Genomic DNA, 20,304 nt, shown 5'->3' with positions numbered 1-20,304 from the left:
AGCAGTAGCAGCAGCAGTAGCAGTAGTACTAGTATAGTATTATTAACAATAGTACTAGCAGTATTAGCAGTATTAGCAGTAGCAGCAGCAGTAGCAGTAGTATTAGTATAGTATTATTAACAATAGTACTAGCAGTATTAGCAGTATTAGCAGTAGCAGCAGCAGTAGCAGTAGTACTAGTATAGTATTATTAACAGTAGTACTAGCAGTATTAGCAGTAGCAGCAGCAGTAGTATTAGTATAGTATTATTAACAGTAGTATTAGCAGTATTAGCAGTAGCAGTAGTAGCAGAAACAGTAGTATTAGTATAGTATTATTAACAATAGTACTAGCAGTATTAGCAGTATTAGCAGTATCAGCAGCAGTAGCAGTAGTATTACTATAGTATTATTAACAATAGTACTAGCAGTATTAGCAGTATTAGCAGTATCAGCAGCAGTAGTATTAGTATAGTATTATTAACAGTAGTACTAGCAGTATTAGCAGTATTAGCACTATTAGCAGTATCAGTAGCAGTAGCAGTAGTATTAGTATAGTATTATTAACAGTAGTACTAGCAGTATTAGCAGTATTAGCAGTAGCAGCAGTAGCAGTAGTATTAGTATAGTATTATTAACAGTAGTATTAGCAGTATTAGCAGTATTAGCAGTAGCAGCAGTAGCAGTAGTATTAGTATAGTATTATTAACAGTAGTATTAGCAGTATTAGCAGTATTAGCAGTAGCAGCAGTAGCAGTAGTATTAGTATAGTATTATTAACAGTAGTACTAGCAGTATTAGCAGTATTAGCAGTAGCAGCAGTAGCAGCAGTAGCAGTAGTATTAGTATAGTATTATTAACAGTAGTACTAGCAGTATTAGCAGTATTAGCAGTATTAGCAGTAGCAGCAGTAGCAGTAGTATTAGTATAGTATTATTAACAGTAGTATTAGCAGTATTAGCAGTATTAGCAGTATTAGCAGTAGCAGCAGTGTAACTGGACGTCAGTACAGCCCAGGTGAAGCAGCAGTGTAACTGTGTGACTGGAGTTGCTGCAGCAGCACTGAGCTCAGCTCTGCTGGGACTCTGGGCTGATGGAGGACTGTTTGCTCAGCACAACAGCAGGTTATTTTTAGTCCGACAGCATTTCCACCAACAGCACACACACACACACACACACACACAACACACACACACACACACACACACACACACACACACACACACACACACACTTACACTTCACAGTCGGACGGCCGACACTGTGACAGAGTGAGGAAACTGGGAGAGAGAGAACATTAAAGAGAGAAAAGATCCAGGAAGAAGTTTTCATTTCAGCTGCATCATCAAATACTGATGATGCAGCTCCTGTGACTGATACGTCTTTTATTCTGAGCTCGTGTCAGATACACAGTGGAGACAGTAGAGACAGTAGAAACAGTAGAAACAACAGAAACAGTAGAAACAGTAGAAACAACAGAAACAGTAGAAACAACAGAAACAGTAGAAACAGTAGAAACAACAGAAACAGTAGAAACAGTAGAAACAACAGAAACAGTAGAAGACATCAAGTATGAAAACATGAAGTATAAAGACATGAAGTATGAAGACATGAAGTATGAAGACATGAAGTATAAAGATATGAAGTATGAAGACATGAAGTATAAAGATATGAATTATGAAGACATGAAGTATGAAGACATGAAGTATATAGATATGAAGTATGAAGAAATGAAGTATAAAGATATGAAGTATGAAGACATGAAGTATGAAGACATGAAGTATAAAGATATGAAGTATGAAGACATGAAGTATGAAGACATGAAGTATAAAGATATGAATTATGAAGTATGAAGACATGAAGTATAAAGATATGAAGTATGAGGACATGAAGTATAAAGATATGAAGTATGAGGACATGAAGTATAAAGATATGAAGTATGAAGACATGAAGTATGAAGACATGAAGTATGAAGACATGAAGTATAAAGACATGAAGTATGAAGTATAAAGACATGAAGTATAAAGACATGAAGTATGAAGACATGAAGTATAAAGACATGAAGTATGAAGACATGAAGTATGAAGATATGAAGTATAAAGACATGAAGTATGAAGACATGAAGTATAAAGACATGAAGTATGAAGTATAAAGACATGAAGTATGAAGACATGAAGTATGAAGACATGAAGTATGAAGATATGAAGTATGAAGATATGAAGTATGAAGACATGAAGTATGAAGACATGAAGTATGAAGTATGAAGACATGAAGTATGAAGACATGAAGTATAAAGATATGAAGACATGAAGTATAAAGATATGAAGTATGAAGACATGAAGTATGAACACATGAAGTATGAAGACATGAAGTATAAAGATATGAAGTATGAAGACATGAAGTATGAAGACATGAAGTCTGCAGAAGCAGCACACGGTTCTTCCCTGGGGAGGAGGAGCAGGTGAAATCATGTTGCTGCTCTCGTCCATCACGGCTCGGTCTAATAATAAAGCTGTGGGTGATGTTTTATTGATGGACTCGTCCTTCCTGCTGGGGTCACTGAGGCAGCGTTCACTCTGCCTCCACACGTCTGTCACGACTCACAGCTGCTGGGGTCACTGAGGCAGCGTTCATTCTGCCTCCACACGTCTGTCACGACTCACAGCTGCTGGGGTCACTGAGGCAGCGTTCACTCTGCCTCCACACGTCTGTCACGACTCACAGCTGCTGGGGTCACTGAGGCAGCGTTCACTCTGCCTCCACACGTCTGTCACGACTCACAGCTGCTGGGGTCACTGAGGCAGCGTTCACTCTGCCTCCACACGTCTGTCACGACTCACAGCTGCTGGGGTCACTGAGGCAGCGTTCACTCTGCCTCCACACGTCTGTCACGACTCACAGCTGCTGGGGTCACTGAGGCAGCGTTCACTCTGCCTCCACACGTCTGTCACGACTCACAGCTGCTGGGGTCACTGAGGCAGCGTTCACTCTGCCTCCACACGTCTGTCACGACTCACAGCTGCTGGGGTCACTGAGGCAGCGTTCACTCTGCCTCCAGATGTCTGTCACGACTCACAGCTGCAGGACCTCACCTGTCTCACCTGTTTGCTGGTCCTGCAGGAGTGTGTGTAGAGATCCTGACAGGAAATGAGGTCAACACCTGGCTTTGAGTTGAAATGGAGTATAAACAGTGAAGAAGACGCAAAATGGAGGTTTCAGACATCACTGTTTTCATTTAACGTCACTTGTGTCTAGATCGGATTCTTGAATTCAGGTCTTTGCCTCGTATAAAGACTGTGTCCTATTGTTTAATCTGGATCACTGTTTAGATCATTTGACTGGTACACCTGTGTCTCGAGTGTCTCCCAGTATCTAGATGTTGCTAACCAGCTGGTTATTTAGATTCTTTCTGTCGTAGATCTGTTAGCACGAAACAGGACTGAATAGTAAACAAGTATTCGATCTAGATTATTGAGTCTAGGTTGGATCCCTGGATCCTTTGTCTGGATCCCAGGCTGTAAACGTGTTTATATCAAATGGAACGCAGACTGGTCCAAAATGTCAGTTTCGAACATCTTAAGACGTTTGGACCATCGATGCTATTGGTTGGTGTCAACCCCCCCTTTTTTTAATCGGAGGGGTTACGTTTCGTATACGTTGTGCTGTGTGTGTACCTACATTGAGGTCATGTGAGCTCTCGGGAGTTGGTACGTTTAGACTACGTACTGATCATGTGTCTTATACACAGCTGTGAATCAGTATTTGGGACAGTCCATTTGTATATATATATATATATATATATATGTATATTCATCAATATTATTGTTAATAACATTACCTATTCATCAATGTGTGTGCTGAAGGACAGTCTGCAGTGGTTCACCTGCTCTCCAGGTGTGTGTCCACATGATTACACTCACACCTGATTTTACACCTGAGTATTACAGTCGTATCGTACTATATTCAAACTGAACGTCACATCTTGTTTTAGAGACAAACTCATCAGGATGTTTCTGGAGAGATGAAGAACCATCATTATTATCTGTGTCATGGTTTGGAGCAAAGACTCTGTATAAGATGGACGACAGCCAAAACATCTCAGGTCATAAACCCCGCCCCCTCCAGATGGGAGGGGCCAAACTTCATTTGTCTGATAACTGGTTTTCTGACAGCTGTGATTGATTCGTGAGCGGGTGTATGGGCGGGACCTCGATACTGTGGCTCCACCCGCTGACACTACTGCGCAGACTCTGGCTCCAAATGACATCACCAGTGTAAGATGGCGGCGCCTGTATGGAGGAGATGTCGTCCATCTATATTTACAGTCTCACAGTTCACATCTCTGGATTTATTTGATTTTCTGTCTGTGTTTTATTGTTCACTTTTCATTCATGACTCTAGTTGTTATTATCTGGCTGAATATTCTGAGGTCAGGCTTTAGAGATCTGATGTAAACTGTCTGCTGCAGCTTCCTGGTCGGTCCGTGTACTTGGTGGCCAACGAATTTTCGTTTTGAAATGAGAAAACCAAAATGGGGAAACAGCTCGTTTCCCAATTAACGTTTAGAAATCAGGAAACAAAAAAGATAAATCATAAAACAAACCGTTATCTGTTTTCTCTTGATCTGATAATAAATGGAAACCAGGAAGTGAAATAACTGTGTGGAAGGTCCAGGGATCATCGGATAATCTGTAATTCATCGGTAATTTAAAAACAAAAAAACCTAAATCTGTTATTTGATTCAAAACCAAAACAGAAAAACATTTTTGGTGTCATAATCAAAAAAAAAAAACCATTTTTTTTTGTTTCTAAATGACCAATGAATTACAGATTATCCGATGATCCCTGGACCTTCCACACAGTTATTTCACTTCCTGGTTTCCATTTATTATCACATCTAGAAAAAACAGGTACTGGTTTTGTCGTTTGTTTTTTGTTATCAAACCAAAAACGATGGTTTGGTTTTCTCATTTCAAAAGGAACATTTATTGGCCGCCAAGTACATGGCCCCTCCCCTCCCTTGTGTTTCTGCAGTGGAGGACCAGCTGTAGGTGTTTATCATTATTATCTACCAGTGGACTCCACAGTCAGAGTCGAGTGTAAAGAGGAAGAATCACAGTCAGGTTTGTTGTTTGTTGCTGCGTCTGAATGAATGAATGAACCTGTCGATCTGCCTGTTGTAGGGCAAAGGGGAAAGGGTCGTTGCCATGGTGCTGAAGGAGCTTCCTGGTAAAAAGGCATCCTCTGAAGGAAACCCCCTCCTCACCGTGACAACCAAGGTTGGCATGACGACCACGCTTGTTTGTTATATGGCACTGCTCAGAGATTAAGTTTTCTTTTTCTTCAGTTTTAATTTTTGTTTTGTGGAGCTTCAAACCTGTTTCTGTCTCATCATCCACCTGCAGAGTTCATGTCTTCATCATGTTTTAATAACCAGCTGTTTTATTCAAAACAACATTTTGTCCAATTAACAGTATTGAATTTACTTTGATATGAGACAAAGAAAATCACATTTGTCCTTTTTATTAAAATGATTTTTTGATCAAAATAGCTGCTGATTAATTTTCCTTTGATCAACTGATCATTGAATGAACCAATTGCAGCAGCTCTAGAGTGATGTGAAGCAGGTGAATTAGAGTGTAGCTAGTGTTGAACGGATTTGAACCGTCTCTGACCTCTGACCTCTGACCTCTGACCCAGAGCGCTTGTTCTCGATTGATCAGGTTTCAGCTGCTGTTGTTGTTTAATTATTCTGGAATTATTATTATCTTCTCGGTTGTTGTGCTGTGGTCCGGTCTCCCGGTCCGCTCTCTTCATGTCTCTGGGGGTGGACAGTGGTGTCTGTGCTCAGTGAGACGGTGGGGGGGTCGACAGACTGATGCACTGTTACTGGACGGAGCTGCTGTTTGACAGGATTAAATACCAGCGTGTTCCAGTCGACATGTGGACGTACATGGCTGTGTGGATTAGGATTAGGAGGGCAGACACACACACACACACACACACACACACACACACACACACACACACACACACACTGCTGTGTGATCAGGTTAATCAGGCCTCAGACTGAACAAGTGAGTTAAAGGTTGTACTTTGTCCTACGTTTCCCAGAATTCCTTTCAGTAACATCAGGAGAGCTGGAAGCAATTTGTTGTTGGGGAATAAACAATGGAATAAACTAAAGACTTCAGGCGGCCTCAGATGAACCAGAATGTAGCACATGTGGTCTGGACTCTGTTGGTCAGGTCCCAGCTGCGAGTCCAGAAGGAGGCGGTGAAACACCTGAAGCTGCTTGTACCTGAGAAAAGCAGCAGAAGAAGAAGAACTTCTGACCTGTAGGAGTAACAACAATAACAGTCCATGAACTCAGATGACATATTTGTCTAATCTCTAATGTCCGAGGAGCAGCTGATTTATTCTCATACTCAAAGGTCAAAGGTCACAGTGACATCACAAAGCAGTTTGGCCATGACTCATAAATTCATCGACTAATTATGACACAAATTAACTCAAAAGTTTATGAGGATAAAATTAAGTGATGACATTTTATATCCATAAGGTCAAAGGTCAATTCGCTGTGACATCATAATGTTCTGCAGAAACACTTTTGGTCTTTATCAATGCTGTAACTCAGGAAGGAGAGACTGTGACCATATTTGGTCGACACTATAGACTGTAAATAAAGATGGACGTTGCCTCTGTGACGTCACCCACAGGTTTCTGAAGCTCAGAGTGAGCTGCTTCATTGTCGCCATCTTGGTAGTGCCTGACTCCGCCCCTAACTCCCAGCTAATCCAAATAAGGTCAAAGAGGAGGGGCGTGTGTGGAGCTGAGACTTAGGTGTCAAACATATGCTCACCCACCTGTCACTCACAGAGGCCACGCCCATTTTCCTCCATAACTGTAGTCCTTAATAAAATGTAAACAGGTGAGATATATAAACAGGTGAGATATATAAACAGGTGAGATATATAAACAGGTGAGTTATATAAACAGGTGAGTTATATAAACAGGTGAGTTATATAAACAGGTGAGATATATAAACAGGTGAGTTATATAAACAGGTGAGTTATATAAACAGGTGTCATGAAGGAGGAAATCAGCTCTAGAGACCAAAACAGTTTTTGTACCAGGCTGTAAACATGTTTATTTCTGCTGTAAAGTTGGACATTTTAACATGGGAGTCTATGGGGACTGACTCACTGTTGGAGCCAGACTCTAGTGGCCGTTAGAGGAACTGCAGCTGCTCTCAGGAGTTAAACATTAGAGAGGTGGTGATGGTGAAATCATGATTGTTTCACTCACTCGTCTGCTGCTGTTTTTTAAAAACATGAAGCTCCAGACCTGTAGAAGCTTTTCTTCTGTTTGTGACTCATTTGGAAACATTTCATTATATTTGGAGCAGTTATCACATTATTATTTTATAATGTGACGTATGCTCGTTCCACTCTCTCTGCACTTCTTTACTTTGTCAGCACTTTGCTCTTTAAGCAGCAGAGAGGGACGACATGTTCTCATGTTTTATTTTTTGCAGGGGGGGGGCAGTAATGAAGTACATTTATTTGAGGACTGTACTTAAGTATATTTTTCAGTATATGTACTTTACTTATGACTTTATATATTATTAATTTAGTAAAGTTGTGACTTTTCCTCCTCTGCACTTACTACAATATGAACAACTCTTACTTTGCAGCGGAACCTTTAGTCAGAGGAAAGAATTTTATTTATTTTGAAAATCTAATAGACGGTACACTGTGGTAATGACAGGAGAAGAACCAATCACAGCCAACTCCTCCACTGTCATGATGTTGATGTTAGATAAAGATGAGGCTGAAGATTCCTCACAGACCTGGTCTGATCTGAAGTCTGTGTTTGAAGGTTTAGAAATAAAGAAAGGTGCATTTAGTTTGAATGTTTGATGAATTTAACACGACCAGACTAAAAAGACAAGAAAAAGGAAACATCAGTCAGTGAGCGGCTTGTTTCAGAATCATCAGGTTCTGTAAACGTGGAACAAAACAACAATGTGGTGACATGAAAAAACATACTTTTAAATACTGCAGTATTTTTAAAACCAAGTACAAATCTGACTGAACAGCTGTGACCCGGGTGACGGAGTCACACCTGACCAGAGCACCTGTGCTGTGACCCGGGTGACGGAGTCCAGGTCTTGGTCCAGCTCTGGTTTTAGTGACTGAACAAACAACAGCTCAGTCTGTAAATCACTTCTCCACGTCGTTCAAACACGTTTAGTCTCATTATTGATGACAAAGAGAAGCTGATACCACAGAATGTTTGACGAATGAAACAATAAATCAATAATCAATAAATAGTTTCTGATTATTTTCTGCTGATCAATGAATCAATGAACGGATCAGTTGTTTCAGTGTGAAGTCAGTCATGGGATAAAAACTGTTTGTACTGTTCTCATCTTCATCCTGGTCTCAGAACCTGACCCAGACCCGGACCCGGACCCGGACCCAGACTCTGACCCAGACTCTGACCCAGACCCAGACCCAGACCCTGACCCTGACTCACACTCAGACTCTGACCCAGACCCAGACTCTGACCCAGACCCAGACCCTGACCCTGACCCAGACCCAGACTCACACTCACACTCTGACCCAGACCCAGACCCAGACTCTGACCCTGACCCAGACTCTGACCCAGACCCAGACCCAGACCCAGACCCAGACCCAGACCCAGAACCTGTCCGTCATGGTTTCTGCTCTGTGTTTAAGTCGTCTCTTCTTGTCTCCAGCTGGTCGGGGAGCAGCAGGAGAGTCGACCGCTGCTGAGTCCCTCCATCGACGACTTCCTGTCGGAGAGCCGCGGTGACGCCCCTTCGACCCGACCACTCACCTCCAACACAGCAGGTAGTCTCCTGCTAATTATCACCTCCTTGGGATATGATATGATATGATGTGCTTTTCTCCTTTGCCCCGCCCCCTCAGCCTATACACACTGAGATAACCCCACCCCCAAAGTGTGTGTGGAGTTACTGCAGTTAAAAAATAGAAAGTTGACAAAGTTGTCAACCAATCCCTGCAGAGGATCCTGTTCAGCAGACCCACCATGTCCCAGGTTCCTTGGGTCCAGCTAGATCTTGGTGTCCTTTAATTTCCCGTCTCTCTCCAGACTTTCTGTCGTGTCTCTGCTGAACGCCTTCGAACAGATAAAACGACCGACAGTCTGAGTTGAAATAACATGATTATATTTGGGATTAAAATTCAGTTAACAGGATTCCTCCTCGTCCTCCTCGTCCTCCTCCTCATCCTCCTGTCTGTTTCTAACTGTAACTTCCTGTGTCCTCCTCTCACCTCCCGTCTCTGTTTCCCTGTTTTCTCCCAAACCTCTAACTTCCTGTCCTTGGCTGTGCCCACCTGTCACCTCTGACTCAGCAGGTAAACCAGCCATTAATTAACACCTCTGACCTCCTCTGTCCTCCTCCTGTCTGCTGCGTCCTCCTCCTCACGCTCATTAGAGTCTTCACCACACAAACCGATCTGATTGTTTCTCTGTAAGAGAGTCAAAGAGACGACGCAGCTGAAATCTCATCTGTTCAGGTACAAACTGAAAATCACACGGAGGGATCGCGTGTCGGAGTCTGACCATGACGTTTAAAGGTCACAGCGGACGACTCGGCTCAGACCCCGAATCACATTAATGTGACTCAACGTGTGGTCAGATGTATCGATGAAAGAGCTGCAGCTTCTCCGACACATTCATGATGCACTGGACCAAAAACCGTCGCACTGAGAGAATCAATGCAGATATCATCTGTACATGTGCAGCTCAGCTGTAGCTGTGTGGTGTCAGTACTCAGTATGAAACAGTTCATTTCCATCGTGGTGATGATGATGATGATGATGGTGGTGATGATTACAACTGACATCATCTTTACTCAAATGTAGAAATCTGAACTTTCTGCCTCTGGTCGTAGAGATGTTACAGAGTGACGCGTCTTCACTCACAAACTGTCTTTGTCAGAGTCCAGTCAGCAGCTGGGAGAGACTGAGGCTACGTCCACTCTAACACACCTGAAAACACGTCACATGACCATCCACTGAGCATGTGCGAGCTGCTGTAAACAGGAAGTAGATCATCTCCTCTGAAGGAGGAACAACAAAGACAGTTTTAAAAGCATTAAAACAGAGAATGTAAGTGAAAAGCAGCTGCAAAGACAACAAGGTCAGTAACACTGTCATTCATCATCATGTTGTATTCACCACTGGTAGTCCAGGCTGAGGAGAGCCAATCAGGAGAGACCCTGACTGTGACCTCATCGTTTACGGAGGTCTCACTCTCTGTCCAGACTACAACACAACCCCAGAGCTTTCAAAATAAAACACGACCCCAGAGTTTTCAAAAAATAAAAAATAAATAAATAAATAAAATAGGGCGTTTGCAATGTTTCCAAAACTTTTCCAACATTGTTATGAAAGAGAGAAAAGAGAAGGGAAAGAGTTTTTATTTTTATTGTTTCACTCATCAAAGTAAAACTTCCTGTAGCTGTTGAATTCTTCCTGAAGACAAACATGTTCTGCTGAAGGTAAATGGAGCTGAGCGGTTGGATGTGGTTCCTTGGTCAGAAAAAAGTCTTAATTTACCCAAAATTCATTGTACCACAGTCTGACTTAAGATAGAAGATACGCTTTGTGCAGCAGATGAATCAGATTCTGTCTCTCTGGAGTCTGTTTGTTGTATCTGTCTGTGTGAAGCTGGTCCCAGAGTTCTGTCATTGTTCTGACGGAGAACTGGATCCAACATGGAACCAGCTGTCAGAACCGACCTGCTGGTTCAGGGTGTCTTAGATCTCTGTCCTGGGACCAGCACAGACACCAGACCTGCTGGACTGGATCAGATCCTAACTGTCCTTCCTCCTGTCCTGCAGTTCTGTCCACGGCTCTGGACCTGGTGGACCTCAGCGAGCCGGGGGAGAGCAGCGGGGGCAGCAGCGGGGGCAGTAATGGTGGCAGTAGTGGCAGCAGCAGTGTCGGCGGCGGTAGCAAGAGGAGGAGCCCTCTAAGGAGGAAGGGCAGCTCGAGGAGTCCTCGACGCCGAGCGAGGCCCGAGGAGACCGAGCTGATCCAGGTGGAGGTGGAGCACCTGCCGGGCAGTCCCAGAACACCTGAGAGGATCTCACTGGACTCAGGTAACACTGACTCGACGTGACAGCAGATGATCTGTGAGAGCTGCTGCTGTTGTTGCTCATTTTGTTAAAAGCTTTGAACTCAGTCAGTTGTGAGAACAAAGCTGTCAGACTTTAATCTGAGCTTTTACTGTGATGAGACATTTAACTTCCTGTTTCACCTCAGTGACCTCAGACTGAATCAGACAACACGCCTGGTTCAGTCCTCAGAGTCAATCCATGTTTTCACAAACTTCGCAGCGTGTTTTCTCTGGTGTGAATCATTGTGTCGTTGTCATGGTTACAGTCAGTCTGGCGTCTCCGCTGGACAAATGGGACGATGTGAACCTGGACGCGGAGGACGGAGGACGCAGGAAGAGATACGAGAAGAGATGCACCTCCCACCACTCGTCCAGTGAACTGCTGTGGTAAAAAACACACTGAACAAAAACAAACTCTCATTCGTCGTTCACTCTGATATATAGTCCGTCCCCATCAGGACATGTCTCTCTCCTCCACTGCTCAGATTCTGATGATAGACGGGGGCTGTAGTTCTCCTGCGGCCTCTGGGGGGCGCTGACAGGGATTTAACACTCAGACCAGGTTTTGTATTTCAGGTCTGCAGAGTTTAAAACCGATCCACTGACCAAGACTTCCTTCGACATCCACAGCTTCGATGATCTGGACTTCAAACCGTCAACACAGGTCAGCTGCTGTGCTTCTGCTTTGAAACCTGGTTTGTTGCCACAGTAACCAACACCAACATCTGTGTTTGATGTGTTTATACTTTACTTTATCCTCAATATAAAGCTATAAACTATGAAGCTGAGTAAGTGAACTGCAGCTCAGATCAGGTGCTTTAATGTCTCTTTAAATACAACCTTGACTTTACTGTCAGACTGACAGCTGCTGGCTGACCTCTGAGTGTGTGTGTGTGTGTGTGTGTGTGTGTGTGTGTGTGTGTGTGTGTTTCAGGACTGTGGGGCGTCCAGACAGCGCAGACGGACTCGTTCCCTGCTGGCCAGAAAAGAGTCTCTGGAGGATGAGTTTGTCAGAGCGAAGGCTGCTGTTGAGGTACACACACACACACACACACACACACACACAGACACAAACACACACACACACACACACACGCACACGCACACACACACACACACACACACACACACTGACAGAATGTCCTCAGTGTCCATAAAAGTTCTTGTTTCCAAAGACGTCCTCACTTCCCGAACATGTCCTTGCTTTACTACGGTGTCCTTGTTTCCGTGACAACCAGCCTATCAGCTCCACCTCACATGGTTTTCATGTGATCTGATGACAATAATAACACTACAGCAGCTCTCAGTCCACATGTATGAAATCAGTCCACTGCATCATATTTATTAGAAGATTTTACCAAAATGTCTGAATCTACATCAAGTGTGTGTGTGTGTGTGTGTGTGTGTGTGTGTGTGTGTGTGTGTGTGTGTTACAGTCCGACACAGAGTTCTGGGATAAGATGCAGGCGGAGTGGGAGGAGCTTGCTCGGAGAAACTGGCTGGAGGAGTCTGAGGGTGAGCGGCCGAACCCGCCCACCATCTCACCTGTGGAGAAGGTGAGTGACTTCAGAACCTGGTCTCACAAACCCTGATCCACTCTGAACCGTGATCCTTCTCCGCTGCGTGTCTGGACGACATCTGCTGGAAGGAAGCAGCTGGAACCAGATTCAGACTGAGTTTCAATGTTATTGTTATTTTTTCTACAGCAGATATTTTGTTTCACAAGCCGATTTATCATCTTGTCTGGTAAAAAAAGTTGCTCTGAACCCGACCTGAACCCAACAGCAGAACCGTGGTGGACCCCCCAGCTCAGAACATATCTGACGTGTGGACGTCAGTTGACCCAGACTGGTGGCAGTTATTAATGATGACAGATTATTACTGATGGATGTTTGTCAGAATTAATCTGTAGTTTTAATCCTCTGGCCTGAGATCAGCTCCAAGCGCCTCCATCCAGAACACCAAGCGTCTGTAATCCTGCGTTATCCCTCCTCTGCTCGGGTGTTACGTCACCGCGGTGACGGAGGTGAAGCCACTCTGATGTTGACACGTTATCAGACATCTGTTCACACATGTAGAACAGACCACAGAGCAGCAGCCTGGACGTCTCTTCACGTGTTCCTGGTCAGATAGAAACCTGTCAGCGGAGGGTTTAAGGAAACTAGTTTTACATTATTGTTGCAACCAAATTAAAACATTTATTAGTTACTAGAAACCTGTAATGAAACACCAGCATTTAAATCATGTCAGTCTCAAATTAACATGAAAATCAAATGAAACACAATTCATACTCACCATTCTCCACTTATCATCGTTCAGCTTCTGTCAATAAAATGTAACACTTCCTGCAGATGTTTCACATTAAAAGCTCACCAAGAACTGGAAGGATTATGTCCTCTGAGCTACTGAAAGGCTTTTAATTTGAAACATCTGTACAGGAAGTAAAATTTATTGACAGCACCTTTACATTGTTCGAAAAACCTGCAAAGTAGAAGTGAATGGAGTAATAAACAATATGACTGTGAACATGTCAGAATGAACTCTGACAGGAACTGGAGATAAATGAACAGTCCTTTTGTTTCTGTCAACAGGATGAGTATGAATCATCTGGTTCTGTGTGTTTTTAAAATGACAGTTTACCGACTTGATTATTGATTTGATGTGACCAGTAAAGTTGAACTCTGAGTCCATCCCAAAGATCTCCGACCTGGTTTTACTTTATTCTTCCAATGATGATTCGTTTTCAGTTTTGTCTGTTTTGCTGATTAAATTCAGATGGAGTCATTGATTTGTCAAAAGAAGATTCATCTGCAATTATTTTTAATAATAAGTTATTGTTCAAGTAATTCTTAGGCAAAAATGTGATGAATTTATAGCTCACTTGTTGCTTTCCCTTTTTGGTTTTTGACTTCGGGTTCATTGAAACAAGACGTTATAATAATGTCTTTAAAGTTTCATTGCTTCTTATTGTTACAGAAGAAAGTAACTGCAGATGAATTGATAATGAAAATAAATGTTTAATAATTGTTATTTTATTGTTTTGTGTGATTAGCCTGATGGAAGTGTGTAAATGAAAGAGGCCCAAGGATCGAGCCCTGAGGAACTCCACAGTCATGTTGATCCATCAAACCTAAAGTGATGGTTCTGATGTGTGACACTGTTAAAGAGCTGGTGTTTGTTTTGTTCAGGGTTACTACTTCAACACCAACAACCCGTACAGAGATTGGCCCAACGCCTTCGCAGAGGGTCAGGAGAAAGCTCGGGAAGGAGACCTGAACGCTGCTGTCCTGCTGCTGGAGGCCGCCATCTTACAGGACCCGCAGGACTTTGAGGTGACCTACACCAGACCTGGTCCTGATCCATGTTGTTACCACAACATTAGATTAAAACAGGAGAAAGTGAAGCAGCAGAATCTTTATTCAACCTGAATCAGAGTCATTTGAAATATAAAATATGAACTATCTGTGTGAAATTTAGTCATAATTGTTGTGAAGTCTTGAGTAATGGCTAAAAACTGTTTTGTGAGGTCACACTGACCTTTGACCTTTGACCACCAAAATCTAATCACTTCATCCTTGACTCCAAGTGAATGTTTGTGCCAAATGTGAAGAAGTTCCTTCATGAGATATCATGTCCACGAGAATGAGACGGACAACCTGAAAACAAAATGGCTGCCGCTCTGACTGTCGCTGGTGCAGAAGAATAAAAAGTATAATTAAATAAGTAAGTTTCAGTTACAGTTACAGTTGGGGCAGATTAGATTTGATCCACTGGGAGCAGGTTCCAGCAGGTTCCAGCAGGTTCCAGCAGGTTCCAGCAGGTTCCAGCAGGTTCCAGCAGGTTCCAGCAGGGGGCAGCACAGTGACTGTAGTTTTAACTCTGGGCTCCACTAACTGAGCAGCTCCCGCTGACCTTAGAGACCTGTTAGGTTCATATACATGGAACATTTCTGAGATATATATTTAGGGCCCAGAGGGCGGACATGTTGGACCAACTCTTCTTGTGTTTTCAGGCCTGGCAGATTCTGGGAATGACTCAGGCAGAGAACGAGAACGAGCAAGCTGCCATCGTGTCCCTGCAGAGGTGAGACAGCATCACTCTACACATGATATGATATAATATGCCCTTTAATCAGTCCCTCCTGGATTTCACAGCCTTTTCTTGGGATTGTTGCAGCTAAAATGGAAAGTGGAAATGTACTTATTTTAAGGGTCTCACACATGGACGTAGCAAGACGGCTCAATAGTGCCGTTATAGCCTCCACTTTGTTTCACCTACATGCACCAAAATTGGAAAGCACATGAAAAATGCAAAGACTCACAAAAGCCTCTTGCAGCCGTTTCCTAAACCCAACAGGAAGTCAGCTATTTTGACTTTTGCCGCCATTTTTGTGATTGTAGGACGTCGGACTTTAACAAACTCCTCCCCGTCAGGTGACCTCATCAGGTGACCTGTTGACAGCGGCCCTGAGGTGTGCGACAGGGCGAGGGCCCACATATCGCCACTTGCTGCTTTAATTCATTATAATGTTCGACACTTCTGTCAGATTCAGATGAATGACGTGTTCACCTGCTGCAGGTATATCACCTGTTAGAGTTCAGTGTGTGAACCTGTCTCACCTGCTGCAGGTGTCTGGAGCTCAACCCCAACAACCTGCCAGCCCTCATGGCGCTCGCCGTCAGCTTCACAAACACCGGCATGCAGCGGGAGGCCTGCGACGCCCTGCGACGCTGGATCAGCCACAACCCCCGCTACAAACATCGGGTTCTTGACCACAGGAGCCTGCTACAGGGCTCCCCGGCCACGCCACGCAGGGGCCCCGACACCTCCACACAGGCCAGGTACGAACACCTGGGCGACATTAGATCAGTTCAGGGAGGATAAAGGTTAATGCTGTAGTCTTCAGTTTGGAATAGATACTGTATTACCCATAAGCCTCTGTGGTTGTTGCTATGGAGACAACTCCATAGCAACAAAATTCAAATCAATTTTCTGAATATATCCAGTGAGTTTGTCAAAGATTAACACCAAGCTCTCTGATTAGACGGTTCTGACAGCAATGCTTTCTGGGACTTGTAGTTGACTCATAAAACATAAAACAACCATAATAACCCTGTTGAATTTACACATATGAAATATACATTTTATTTTGGATGTGCTTATGTGTTAAAATTATATATGAACCCTGTTAGGAAATAATCCAGTTTCATATATTGACACATAAAACTCGTCTATACAAATGTTAATGTGTGTATTCTAATATATCCACAGCCTGATTATATAAAGTCTGAGACTCTGTGTGTGTGTGTGTGTGTGTGTGTGTGTGTGTGTGTAGGTCAGGGCTGCAGGATGTGTTGCTTCTCTTCCAGGATGCGGCTCTGTTGAATCTGGACTGTGTGGATCCAGACCTGCAGACTGGACTAGGAGTCCTCTTCAACCTTAGCTCAGACTTCAACAAAGCTGTGGAGGCTTTTACTGCAGCGCTGTCCGTCAGACCACAGGTAACACACACACACACACACACACACACACACACACACACACACACACACACACAACACACACACACACACACACACACACACACACACACACACACACACACACACACACACAGTTTTAATAATTGACAAATGGTTTTATTTGCAGTCCTTATTATCTTTGTGTGACACTGTATGTTAATACCATGATGAGTATTTTAGGTTTGTCACTAACATAAGCAGCTGATCCTCAGTGAGTGAATGAATCCACTCAACAGCATGACTTTCTATAGTATGACTTGTTTTCCTTTTGACATTCAGTCACATCGTTTTGTTCCATGCTAAATTTTCAAATGTTAATTTCTGCTTCAACTAACATCTTATGTGGATTGACTAAGCCCCGCCTCCTGTCTGTTCCCTCTCTTCAGGACTACCTGCTGTGGAACCGTCTGGGAGCGACGCTGGCCAATGGGAACCGCAGTGAGGAGGCGGTGGAGGCGTACACCCGAGCTCTGGAGCTGCAGCCAGGATTCATCCGGTCCAGATACAACCTGGGAATCAGCTGCATCAACCTGGGAGCTCACAGGTAACAGTCAGGTGTTTTAAAGCTGCATTAATGAATGAGTCTTACACTGAATTATTGACTGAAAACACCAGAGTACACAACCAAACCAGTGTTTGTCTCTGTCGCCCAGAGTGATCAAAACTCACTGAATGCATCTTTGAACAAGTTCAGTTTGACCTTACAGTAGATATTAATGGTCTGACCTGGTCCTGGTGCTGGTCCTGATCCTGCAGGGAGGCGGTCAGTAACTTCCTGACAGCTCTGAACCAGCAGAGGCGGAGTCAGCGCTGCAGCCACCAGCAGATGTCGGCCAACATCTGGGCCGCCCTGCGTATCGCCATCTCCATGATGGACCGACCTGAGCTTTTCCAGGCCGCCAACATCGGGGACCTGGACCTGCTGATGAGCGCCTTCGAAGTGGGCGACGTCTGACGGAGGACGGGGTCCCCGGTCAGACTGAGCGTTGTGTCCCAGGAGACAGTTTGGTTTGAAACCAAAGAGACGACGGCTGCAGATCGCAGGAAAATCCTTCGCAATATAACAGCACAACCCTTTAGATCCTGTAAGAGCACTGGTTACACGTATGTAGTCTGAGCGCTGAGGACGAGCTCAGACGAGCGCCGTTTGTTCAGGGCGTCTGCAGCTCCTTCAGAAATATTAAACCTTTTAAATCCACTTTTAAATATCAGGCCTTAAAGCCATCACACAGCGTACCAACACTTCCTGGAGTACACCTGTGCTTCACTGCAACAAGGCCAGTTAGAGTTAAAGGAGTTTGTCTCTAAACATCCTGGAAATTCTGTTTCTGATATCTGATCAATCTGATCAATAAGTATCAATATGGATCCTCTGTTCTCTCTGTTAATACAAACTGAACACTCCCTCCATGTTTGTCTATGTTTGAAACAGTGAACTCTGCTTGTTTCTACTCAACACGTTTCACTCCAGCTCTTTCCTGGAGGGCTTTTAATGTGAAACATCTGCAGGAAGTATTAAAACGAGTAGAAGAGTTAACAGGAGAATAGAACATCATTAATGTTAATCAATATATTATCATTAAAGTGAATTCACCATGTGACACATTATAACACAAATATTATAAAGATGCACCTCCTCCTTTAATCATCGTCACTGAATCACTTGATTTCTGAAGTTTACCTGTGAACCTGATGGACCTGCTGACACTCACCTGTTCATTCAGGCTGATCTGCCAGTGGCAGGTCCAGACTCACTTTATATAAAGAGTTCAAGTTAAGTTCCTGTTCATGTGTAAATGAGCTTCACCTGTAAAAAGCACCTGGTTATTATTTACACCATGTTTTATAATAAGCAGACAGACAGAGCTCACCTGACAGGTGTGTCACTGAAACACACTGAGCTGATTTCATTTCAAACCATTCTCCTCACTGAGACGTCGTTCCTTTAAACATCACTGAGTTTGGAGAATAAACAAACTCTTCACTTCATTAAATAACAACTTCACAACATATAAAATAAAAGAAGAAACATTTAACAGACATTTAAATCCAAAGTTTCAACTTCAACGACTTTCTTTAACCTTTTAAATGTCAGTTTTATTTTCACTTTTATCAACAACTGAGCTCAGTGATGAAGAGGAGGAAGAGTTATCACTCCTGTGTGGCTGCAGACTGTCAAAATAAAATACTGACTCAGACTTCATTAAGATTAAAATACGTCTCAAAGCCATAAAGTATCATCAGTCAAAGGTAAAAATTCACCTGAGAGTCAGGAACTTTACTTTGACATGTAGCTTTTCATCAAACATCGACCAGCAGGGGGCGACCTTCACACCTGACAACCTGCAACACCTGCAGGAGGATTTTAGCAGCAGCGCCACCTGCAGGAAATGAGTGACAGCTGCAGCTGTTAGCGACAGTAACACATTAATCACGTTAACTTCAGATAGTAACAGCTGTCAGAAAACATTTTGTAAACGAAGCTTCAGTTAATAAAAACTCAAAAACACAAACATCTGCAGAGTCTCATCATCACCTGCAGGTGGAGCTGCTGCTTCCTGTTCCTGCAGGAGGCAGAGGAGAGACCTGCTGCATCTGCTGCTCTGTGATTGGTTGATTCTGACTGTACCTGCTCTCAGGTGATCTCATGTTCAGAAGTGTCGACTCTCTACAATCTTTAGTCTGCCTAAAATGTTTTGTTGGTTTCTGTGCTGTCACTCAGTGTTTTGTTTTATTTTGACAGTCTTATTCTAATGGCCTGTGTTTGAAGTTCTGTTTTATTCTGACGCTCTGTGTTTTATTTTGAAGGTCTATTTTGTGCTGACGCTCTGTGTTTTATTTTGATGGTCTGTTTAATTCTGACGCTCTGTGCTTTATTTTGAAGGTCTGTTTTATTCTGACGCTCTGTGCTTTATTTTGAAGGTCTGTTTTATGCTGACGCTCTGTGTTTTATTTTGACAGTTTGTTGTTTTATTGTGATGCTTTGTGTTTTATTCTGACACAGTTTTATTCTGACAGTCTGTTTTCTCTCCTTCCTGTCGTGGTCTCAGGTGAATCTCCTGGTTTCAGTTTGATTCAGCAGCACATTTTCAAACAGATAAAATATATTTATAAAACATCAAATATTAAAATTAACCTCAATAAGAAAACTATCAATAAATACCAGACCCTGAGATCAATATGTTTATTGATCAGTTCATCACGTTCCTTCAGTTTGGACCAGATTTAATTTAGAAAGCACACACACACACACACACACACACAGACACACACACACACACACACACACACACACACACACACACACACACAGACACACACACACACACAGACACACACACAGACACACACACACACACACACACACACACACACACACACACACACACACACAGACACACACACACACACACACAGACACACACAGACACACACACACACACACACAGACACACACACACACACACACAGACACACACACACACACAGACACACAACACACACAGACACACACACACAGACACACACACACACACAGACACACACACACACACAGACACACACACACAGACACACACACACAGACACACACACACACACAGACACACACACACACACACAGACACAC

General features: G+C 43.3%; 1 protein-coding gene across 2 annotated transcripts in view; it reads left to right on the top strand.

Moving 5' to 3' along the window:
- The window catches only part of pex5lb (peroxisomal biogenesis factor 5-like b), a 27,027-nt gene extending 6,972 nt beyond the window's left edge, over positions 1-20,055 (top strand). The window contains exons 2-14 of one of the 2 annotated variants that reach the window (XM_056391500.1): positions 5,163-5,258; positions 8,744-8,858; positions 10,877-11,137; positions 11,421-11,541; positions 11,731-11,818; positions 12,089-12,187; positions 12,591-12,710; positions 14,343-14,486; positions 15,167-15,237; positions 15,783-15,995; positions 16,490-16,655; positions 17,063-17,220; positions 17,433-20,055. In XM_056391500.1, coding sequence (XP_056247475.1) covers positions 5,163-5,258; positions 8,744-8,858; positions 10,877-11,137; positions 11,421-11,541; positions 11,731-11,818; positions 12,089-12,187; positions 12,591-12,710; positions 14,343-14,486; positions 15,167-15,237; positions 15,783-15,995; positions 16,490-16,655; positions 17,063-17,220; positions 17,433-17,631 — 1,851 coding nt within the window. In that variant the 3' untranslated portion in view covers positions 17,632-20,055. The remainder of the gene's footprint in view (positions 1-5,162; positions 5,259-8,743; positions 8,859-10,876; positions 11,138-11,420; positions 11,542-11,730; positions 11,819-12,088; positions 12,188-12,590; positions 12,711-14,342; positions 14,487-15,166; positions 15,238-15,782; positions 15,996-16,489; positions 16,656-17,062; positions 17,221-17,432) is intronic. The other variant, XM_056391501.1, reaches the window with a different exon arrangement.
- Positions 20,056-20,304: the final 249 nt, after the last annotated feature.

Source organism: Seriola aureovittata, chromosome 12 (genome assembly GCF_021018895.1).
Source record: "Seriola aureovittata isolate HTS-2021-v1 ecotype China chromosome 12, ASM2101889v1, whole genome shotgun sequence".
Taxonomy (NCBI): Eukaryota; Metazoa; Chordata; class Actinopteri; order Carangiformes; family Carangidae; genus Seriola; species Seriola aureovittata.
This window is presented reverse-complemented; position numbering and strand designations above follow the sequence as displayed.